The 10,600-nt window shown below is 26.4% G+C and overlaps 1 protein-coding gene across 1 annotated transcript in view; it reads left to right on the top strand.

Moving 5' to 3' along the window:
• LOC111639084 (partitioning defective 3 homolog) overlaps nucleotides 1-10,600 on the top strand; it is a gene marked incomplete at its 3' end in the record, with an annotated part of 30,519 nt that overhangs the window by 10,363 nt on the left and 9,556 nt on the right. Inside the window, exons 4-5 of the mRNA XM_023384858.1 lie at nucleotides 6,833-6,972; nucleotides 8,281-8,439. Of these exons, the coding sequence (XP_023240626.1) occupies nucleotides 6,833-6,972; nucleotides 8,281-8,439 (299 nt within the window). The remainder of the gene's footprint in view (nucleotides 1-6,832; nucleotides 6,973-8,280; nucleotides 8,440-10,600) is intronic.

Genomic DNA, 10,600 nt, shown 5'->3' with positions numbered 1-10,600 from the left:
ATATTTATTTATATTAAATGATTTTACATTGTTAGCTGAAATAATAAAAAGAATTATTTTTCAAAATTTCTAAATACAGTAGAGCGTTGTTTATCCGAATCAATTGGGGACTTGGGTTGTTCGGATAACTTATTTTTCGGATAATCAATTATGTACGAAAAAATATATTAACCTATTCCGTGTTGAAATTTTTCTCCATTGCATGTCACTTCACATTCAATTTTTGTTCATGTTTTGCCTAAAGTAAACTTTTTAATATAATAATCGTGGCTATTGTATTGTTAAAAATTATTTATTTTTTACAAACAAAATAAATATATTGAAAAATATAAAAACCAAAAAATATACACTTTAGAAGTTGATCTAGTATCAAAAACGTTCGATTCAGCACGACACAGTCCTCAGAAAAACACCACACAAAAATGCCAGGGCTGCCAGCTAAAACGCATACACCAACAAAAAAAACATTGTTGTAGCCCAAGATATAGCCAAAGATTGCAGCAGCACAGCACTAGCAAAAATTTAAATTTGCCGACTGAAATGCTATCAGTTAACCAACGTTTCAGATAACTGGCTTTCAGATAAACGACGCTCTACTGTGTAAAGAAAATCTTTATTTTGGAACTATTTTGAATGACATTGAATAATTGACTCATTAGTAACTTGCTTGAGAAAGCTAAGTTAACATATTAAAGTAACATACCATATAGTTACTTATGTTATAAAAAATTTCTGCAGTTACGATGAAATAATGTTAACATCATGTAATCTATTATGCAGTTATGTAATAGATTACCACATGAAAGTCTTTACACACAAACTATTATGCAATAAGTATAGAAAGTTTTTTTACAAATAATTCATTTTAGTTTAGTAAGGCACTCTTATTGTACTCAATTAAAAATAGAACTTTAAAAATATAAGTAATGTATATAACAAAATGAACAGAAAACTACTAAGCAGACAATGTTAACAATAGAGAGAAATTTCATAGCATTGTGAGAAGAGGGAAATTTATTTATTTCAAAATACCTGAGTTATTTTTTAACTAAACCAGTTTGTTAAAACAAGATCAGATAATCAGCCTACTCTTTAGTTAAAAGGATTTTAAGGTTTTTTGATATAATGGCTTAGGATTCTTAAAAATTAATATTGAGTTGTGAAGTTAAAAATATAAATAATTATCTATTATGTAAAAAGTTTTAATAAATTATATAAACTGATTAGTATAATTCTATACATACATTTACACAGATTTTAAAAAAAACTACATAAATATTTTATTTTATATTGAATTTATGGTGATATATTGGTACAACTTTCTATAAAGAAACTGATTTTATTTAAAATTATATTTCTTGAAAATTTCATCTGAAGAAATTATCACATAAAAATTCTTACAATAAAAATTGGGCTGTATTGTATTCTTTTATATATATTTTTTATGAAAAAAGAAAATGTAATTGTGTGTGCAATTTTAAAAATATGCAGATAAACAGGAAAATATTTATCAGTTTTTAAGATATCAACAAAAATATTGCAAATTGTAGTGTATAAGGTGACTGAAATATCTACTGTATCCATATTTCATAGTAATCTATTGTATGTTTTGAGTCTGACTTGTAAGATGGATGAGCATGAACCAGAACTTTGAGCTAAAAATCTTGGGATCTTATTTCTAAATCTCTAAACTTATACATTTCTATTATTAAAGATTAAAGTATACAAGAATTTTTGTTTTTTTTTATCAATTTTTATTTATAGTCACTTTATTAATTTTAAATAAACATTTTACAGTACTTTTTATTGTATTATGGTTTTTTAAAAATTGACAAATTTATAGAAATATATAATTTTATTTATTTAAATTTGTGAAATTTAAAAAAAAAATTCAGTGACTCGAATCTCTGACAAATATTTCAATAAGTTTTTGGATATTTTATAAACACAGGAAATACAATTTCCTTTAATAATGTCATCATAAAAATATAATAATTGAATGTTTGAATTTTTATGTGGTGTTAAAACTGTACTTAGAGTGTTTTATATATATAGAGATATTTATATTCAAAATAAACTTTTTATATTATTTTATTACCTGAGATTAATATTTTTTAATATATAGTAGTATATGATTATATCATGATTAGAAGAGTTTTTTACGGTAAACACGGTATTTAAATACACTTAGGGATTTATGAGATTAAGTCTATTCACTCAGGGAGTTAATAAAATTCTGCTTTATTAAGCATTTATATTTTACAATTTACAATGAATTTAACATTTTATAGATAATATAGGTAATTTTTTAGGACATTTATTTTTTACCACTGATATATAAATGTAACAACAATAAAAATCTAAAATGGAATTTATGGGAATTATGTCCAACTGCTTAAAAATTAATTGTGTTTTAATTAATTAATTAATATGTATTTTTAATTATTATTTGGAATTTGTTAGAATTAAGATGGTGGTTATATTTGCCAGGTAACGGAAGAAAGCATCTATCATAAGGCACTAAAACTTAAATGTTACTTTTTAAAATATGAATTTTTAACAAATCAGAATATTTTTAGTTTTACAATTACATGAATGAGTTGTTTTATAACACATTTTAAACTTTCTGTACTTGTGTTGAACAACATTTCTAGAGATGTTTAAAATTGGAATGTAAAACTTCTACAAATAGACTAATGTTATTTGCAGAATAAAACAAAAATATTAGTATAGATGACATTTAAAGTTTACTGAACTTCTAAGATATTTCAGCATGGATTTCATAACTTTCACTTAATTGATAACATTTGATGAACTAATAGATTTTATTTTTAGAAATTGTTAATTTCAAAACACTTATCATTTCAATTAGCTTTAATAAAAATGTGATATGATATCATAATTACTGTTAATCATAATTATAATTAGAAATATATTTTGGATCTAAAAAACTTTTTGTTGAAATTACTTTCATACACAAAATTGAATAATTTTTGTTTAAAGATTTAATTATCATCAAATCATTTTATTATTTTTAGAATTGTTACATTATTAATATTAATCCAGTTTTTCTGTTACCAGTACTGAAATATTGTGACAAACAATAGTATATTTTAAATTTTGAAACATGTTTTTAGATTTTCGTAAAACTTAAGATTTCAACTTGATATAATGACAGTTATCATTTAATGCTTTCTGAAGTTTCAATAATTATGTTTCTGAATATAAAAATTTACAAAAAAAAAGAATGTAGTTGTGTAGTAATTTTTTTGAGAAATAAATTTTTTTTAGTTTATTATCTCTGATAAGCTAAGAGCAGATTTTGTAAATATTGCTTTTAGAAATTAAAAATATTTTTGGAATTAAATATTTCATTTAGTTGTGTTTATAATTTAATAAATATTTTAAATTCTTCCAGTCTTATTGTACATTTTAAATCACATTTTGTATTTATTAATAATAATGTATTTGTGGAATGTATCCTACATGGCTTATATAATGGTACCTAACACTATGCTGGACCAAGGTCAAGGCATAGCTACAGACAAAAAAAATTGTTGTTTAGTTTGTGTTGTCTGTTTATCTGTGTTTATGAATTTCTTGACTATGTTACATGTGTTTAGTTTGGCAGTTTTTTGTAGTATAATTTATGTCCTGTTCTAAAGACCTAATGTTTTTAGCCTTATATGGTATGAACTTGTGTAAGAAAGGATAATTGGCATAAGTACTTTATTAATTCTTCAAAGGCACTTTAGTTCTGAGTAGTTGCTAGTTTTTTCAGTTGTATGTATTTTATATGTATGTATATGATTTTGTTTTGTCAGTGAATGTTAAGTTCAGTTTGTTGTGATGGACTGTTTTGTCTGCAATTATAATTATGATTGTGTTTGTCTAGAACTGTGTTGTATGTGTTTGTGCAAGCTTTAGTTGTATTACATTTGCTATCTATTGATAGGTCAATGTAAATAGTCTGTTTTTGCTAAAAGCTTGCACCCTGATGTGATATGTTGTTTAGTTTTGTGCATGATATGGTATTTCCTACAAATGTCTTTTATAAGTGTTGTCTTTTTAAAAATGTACTTCCTTTAGTTTCTTGTATTTATGGTGATCATGAATACTTTTGTCTCTCCAAAGAGTTATCTATGCAACATCCAGCAGTTTTATGCAGTTCTGTCAATGGGATCCTGGCTGAGATTGTTAAGGTGTCTGCTGTGGCATTCCTCTTGAACCCAAAACTATCTGATGATGTGTCTCTCTTGTGTACCATGTTAGACTCAGATCAATGTTGTGTGGGTTTAATGGTATACTGTTTTTGTCTGCAAGTGTTACTGCTTTGTGTAACTGTGGTGTTTCTTGTTTTTGTAGAAAAATTCTTAGTATCTGTATTTGTTCATATTAAAGTTATACCATATCTGTGAAGTTTTGTCTTCCTCTTCAAGAAAGAGTCAGCCTTTTTATAGAGGAATTAGGGCGGTGTTTGTTGTTTTGTTAATTCTGTTCATGTATTCCATTGGATGTTCTAGTTCTGTTTATGTCCAATAAATAATTAGACTTGTCCAGTTGACATATTGAGACAGTCTTGCTTTCCCTGTGTATTTTGCTTTCAGCTGTATTATTAGTATTCAGTTTAATCTGCTGTTGTATTCTTTTATTGGCTTGATTGGTTCTGCATATTGATTGATTCACTAATTGATTTGTGTATGTTTTGTGAGTTTGGTTTGTGAGGTGGAATCCTGAATATTTGTAGACTTCTTCCTTATTAATATTGTGATTATACTATTCACATTGATATCACCAAACAGCAAATATATTGCATTAAAATCTTGTGCACAAACATACAAATTATTATACATACTACAAATACATTTTTCTAAAATGTGCAAAATATATTATGACCAAGTCATAATTACAACAAACCAGTCATCACATTCACTGACAAACAAAACATAATAACATACGTCATAAATATAACTATACCAAACACCCAGAACATACTAATTTTTTAGTGTATATATTTTTTATTTACTCAGATCTTGTCCATGAAATAAAGCAATGTGGAGAATGAATAAATACTTATGCCAGTAGTCCTTCCTTGCACATGTGTCATACTTTGTGTCATGTGTCATTTTGTGCACATACTTTACACAAAAGTCTTGAAACATTAGAGCTTTACAACAGCATATACATTAAATTTCAGAAAGATGCCATACTAAACACATGTCACATAGCCCTGACAAAAAACGGAAACATTGCTGTAGCCATGGAGCTCAGACCCTAATAAGGGGCCCTAGAGTCCATTTTTTAAGTAAATTTCTCTGTTTCTTTGTAAGGACATTTCACTATGGGTGTGTAGAGGAGGCAACATGGAAAAATCTGCCTCAAAGATTGGCATCTGCCAATCTTTTTATTTGAGGCAGATTGGATCTGGTTGGGGCAAGGCAGATGTAAAAAATGTGGTTAGAGAGCGGTTAATAAGCCCAGAATTTTTCCATGGTTTATGTTGTCTCTCCACAGGGTTGCACATAGTTAAGAAATTCTTAAATCCAGATACATACATGAACACCACAAATAAAACAACAATTGTTTTCTGTAGCTACACCTTGATCTTGATCCAACATAACATTGGGGTGCCAGTATATAAGCCATGTAGGATATACTTTATCAACATATTATTATTTATTAAATATACAGTTTTATTCCTGATCATTGCTTGGAACAATAATACAAATATTAAAGTTGTTTGAAATTAATTTTTACTTAAGTTCTCAAATAAATAAGCAATTTTTAGTACATAATTTTTAACAAAATTTAAAATAAAAAAATTATTGGAATGAAAAGAGGAGAATTTTTAATAAACATTTATCAAATTAATTGCAGTTTTATAAATTATTATTTTTCAAAATTTTTAAATAAAATATTTAGAAATATACAAAAACTTTTAAGAAAATTCTTGAGGAGACAATACACACATGATGTGTCTTTTCACTTAATCCTTTCAAATGTACTTGAGGAAATAACAATTCTACAGCAGAGTTGACCTTTTATTTGAGGCTATTCATCCACTTCTAAATGTAAAAAAGTTAAAAATATTTATGAAACTCTAAATCAAATAGAATAAAAATATTTTAAAAACAATTTAGTAATAGTAGAATAATATATTTTCTAATAATTGAGTATACCTTTGGTATCTAAATTTCCAAATATTCAAAAGTATTTGATTTTAAGCGGAGGGAGACCCTTTTTGAGTCTAAGTACTTATAAAAAAATGATATCAAATTTGAGTTACTTTTTTAGCTTAAATTAAGTAATTGTTTTTCAATTAGCATTAAAATTTTAAATAATTTCCTAAAATCCATAANTGTATTTTTGCAATATTTTTTTATTAAATGATTTAAAATGGTGTTAAAAAATAATGAAGATATCTGTTTCTTGATTGTTGATGGATGTTTTAATTTATAACTACAGTAGAGCATTGATTATTCGAATCAGTTGGGGACTGGGGTTGTTCGGAAAATGTTTAAATAATTTATTTATATAAATAATGAATGAGAAAATGAGAATTTCATATTTTGAATATAAAATCTTCATTGAATTGAAAGAGAAATGAATAATGAAAAAAAAAGAGTTTTTGTATTCATACTTTATAGAATAATGCATAAGTATTTGATATTAAAGTATTTTGATTAAAATATTTTCCTAAAATGACAACAAATATATAATTTATATCCTTGTTATGTTTTGTCATTTAAATATTCATTAATAACAATAAATTTGATGATAGTATTTGTTTAAACTGTTTTATATTTTATCATATTTTAAATATGCATTTTAGGTCTGGTTCCTCTACATGTTCGTAGAGGAAGTGAACCCACTCTTACTTATCCAGCTAATAACTGCAGTGATGTAAACAAAAGGTGGTCTACCGCTGTGATTGTAAATAATGGTCATTCAAAACATTCCAGAAATTCTCAGGTAAAAATGCATATAACAACAATTAATAATAATAATTAACTTTATATTTTTTTTGTCTATGCTATTAAATTTTATATATTTTCGTTATGTTGTGAAAATTATTTTATTATTTTGATACTGCTGTGCAGCTTGATCAATTTATTGTAACAGTTATAAATAACAAACACTTTAGAAACTTAAATCATTTGACATGAAGTTCATGCATATTTGTAAACTTAAGCCTGGAGAAATTGAATTTTATTCAAGATTATATCTAAAGACTTTAAAATGTTGTCATGATACTAATTTAAAAAAACCATGCTTTTTTATTAAATATGAGAGTTAGTTGATTAATAAAATCTTTTACTGTAGTGTTCAGTGAAGTGCAGAGATAAACATGTGATCACCATCATTTAATAGTCACAAGTATCTAATCTGTGTGAGTTTACACTCTTAGTTAATGTATTGCATCATTTTATAACAGTCAAGTTTAAACATGAACTTGCCTTTCTCATTCCATGCAAAGTAGCAATTATTGATTGAAGATTTAACATTGGAAGGTTGCAGGCTTATCAAACTCACAATTCTACATACCTAGTGCTGTTCATGACAATGTATATATAGTATGAAGGATGTTTTGGAAGTAAGTAGTTTCATCATGCAGAAAGATGCGATAGAGGTGAGAAAACTGTTTTTGGTGAAAGTAAACTAGGATAACTAATTTGAGCAACATCAGGAAACTCAAGCTCAAACTGATGCATTGATTTGAAGAAATGGAGGAGTAAGCAAGGAGAAATTGCTCTTTAATATACAGATAACTGAAGATATTTATGTTAATATTCTATTTTAAAATAAAATATAAAAAGGCCATTGCTGAATATTACAAAGACAATTTTAGATATTAATTTTAACGTCAAATATAAAACATGTGCAGTCTATTAATAATAATGTGACAAGACTGATAACAGCATTTTAATAATAAAGCCAACCACTGCTGTATGCCATTGGGCTATATAATTGCTATATTACTAATAAATTACCAAACAATATAGCCCAATGGCATATGGCAATGGTTGGCTTTATTATTATAATGTATCAATTTTGTTGATAACAGCAATTTTTATTTTATTGAAATAATTTATGAATCAATGTTTATAATTTGTGAACAAAATAATTTTTTGAATTTAAATTTCAATTCAAATATTTTTTACAATTTTATGCTTTATGATTTAATTCAAATAAATTTTTAATCTGTTCTTGTATATTTTTGTGAACTGTTCTGTAAAAATTTTGTTGTTTATTTTGTAAGTTTTTCTTTATTTTAATTAGGAAGATAGTTCCGATGATTCAGACATTCCAGGTGATAGAGAAGGGGGACTTGGTGAAGAAGTAGTGTCTCATACAAGATTTTCAAGAAGTCCTGGAAGATTATCTGTTGTACGAAATGATTTAGAACTCTATGAATGGCAGGATAAATATGGAAAACAAGTATGTTGTCTTATAATTCTAAAGATTCATAGAAAAACTTATTTTAAAAATTACTAAATTGCAAAACAAAATTATTAGATTGTCTTACAGTTCAATTTGTTTCATTTATCATTTGTGCAATACAGGAAATCAAGTGAAAGGTATATATATTTTAATTAAAAGTGAATAATATGAAGAAAATTCTAGAGCATCTTTTCTCATTTTATGACTCCACTTTGTATGTTTGAAGATATTCAGTTAATCACTCATTATTACTAGAATATTCTACAGAAAAGTTTTTCAATTAAAAAAGATAAGAAAAATAAAGCACTTAATTGCTCAAACTTTTCATCATCATCATCTTTATATATATATATAAAACAACCCCATGGATGATATTTATATAAAAATATCATCCATATTTATCCATATTCTTAAGTAATTCTCATAAATTATTTTAATAGCCTGTTTATTTGCATTTATTAATGCAATATTTTTTTATTAAATGATTTAAAATGGTGTTAAAAAATAATGAAGATATCTGTTTCTTGATTGTTGATGGATGTTTTAATTTATAACTACAGTAGAGCATTGATTATTCGAATCAGTTGGGGACTGGGGTTGTTCGGAAAATCAATTTTTAGGATAACCGATTATGTGTGAAAAAATATATTAACCTATCCCATGTTGAAATTCGTTAAAATCCTGGCATGTCCTTAAGTACCCTCTCACGGTTGCACCAGTGCTGACAACTAAAACATGCACACCAACAAAAATAATATTGGAGTAACCCAAGATATAGCCAAAGATTGCAGTGCCACAGCACTAGCAGAAATTTAAATTTGCCTACTGGAAAGCTTTCAGTTAATTGATGTTTCAGTTGATCAACATTCGGATAATTGATGCTCAACTGTATTTATATATTTTAATAAAATATTTATTTTTAATTTATTATTTTTTTTATTTTATTAATGTAATGTATGTATAATAAAGAAAACTATTTATATGCTGTGCAAAATAAAGATTATAAGAAAATATCAATAGCTATTTAAGGATACCCAATTAAAATATTAAAAATTTTGATATAAAGTTTCAGATTTGGATCTTTGGTAAACTAAATATATTAAATGTTCCTAGATTTTTACTGAGTTTAAGCTAATAAGTAATTTAAGGATTGGAAGAATTAAATTTGAAAATATATAAAGGTAATAGTGGACAAAATCAACTAAGATCAATGTATGTTCTACTACAGATATACCTCGAGTTATGTCGTTCTCGATTATACGTCGTTTGTCAAAAAAATATATGGAAAAATAAAAATCAAGTTTAACTCATTTTATTTGACTTTACATCTGTCTGCCACAAATATTGAAATTGTAATATCACTAGAAAAGTGTTAAACGCACATAAAATCATATTAAAATACAGTAGAACCTCGATTATCCGGACTAATTGGGGATGAAGGTAGTCCGGATAAGGAAAAATCCGGATAATCAAAACAAATACAGTAGAACCTCCATTATCCGGACCTCCATTATCTGGATTTTCGATTATCCGGATTGTTCAAAATAAACAAAAATTTTATGAATTTGCTGATTTGCACTTGGCGAATTACGACACTGTTTATGTACTTGATGGAATGCATAACATTTTTTGTTTCAACAACGTCTCACTCAGCACAGTGGTCGTAAACTCATAAATATATTTTACGCGGTAATAAAAATATAACTTGACATACGTATTTATAAATAATTTATATTCAAATTACATAATTTCTATTACCAAGGGTGGCATAAGGCATGGACGACATGGGCCACCGCCTATGCCTCGCAGTCCGAAGGGCCTCGCGCCTCGAAGGTTTATGCATTAATTAAAAGCCGTGAACGCGACGAAAAAATTTTACTTGTCATAAAACGATAGTTTGTCAAATTTTTTCATAAAAATGTAGTTTTAACTGCTTTTTATTTTATAAAATCCGTCTTCTTGCACCACCAGAGGGCCTTTTAAACAATAGGTAGTCTGTTAGCATTGGTCAGTAGTAGTCCAAATTCAACACGAACGTTTGTTTCTTGAAAATTTGATCACGATTTAAATACAATATTTACTTTTAATATTACCGATATGTCATCGAAAAGAAAACGTGTTGTATTATCATTAAAAGACAAATTAAAGTATTTGTTTC

The sequence above is a fragment of the Centruroides sculpturatus genome, unplaced genomic scaffold, assembly GCF_000671375.1.
Source record: "Centruroides sculpturatus isolate CEXI.00-Female unplaced genomic scaffold, Cexi_2.0 scaffold1274, whole genome shotgun sequence".
Taxonomy (NCBI): domain Eukaryota; kingdom Metazoa; phylum Arthropoda; class Arachnida; order Scorpiones; family Buthidae; genus Centruroides; species Centruroides sculpturatus.
This window is presented reverse-complemented; position numbering and strand designations above follow the sequence as displayed.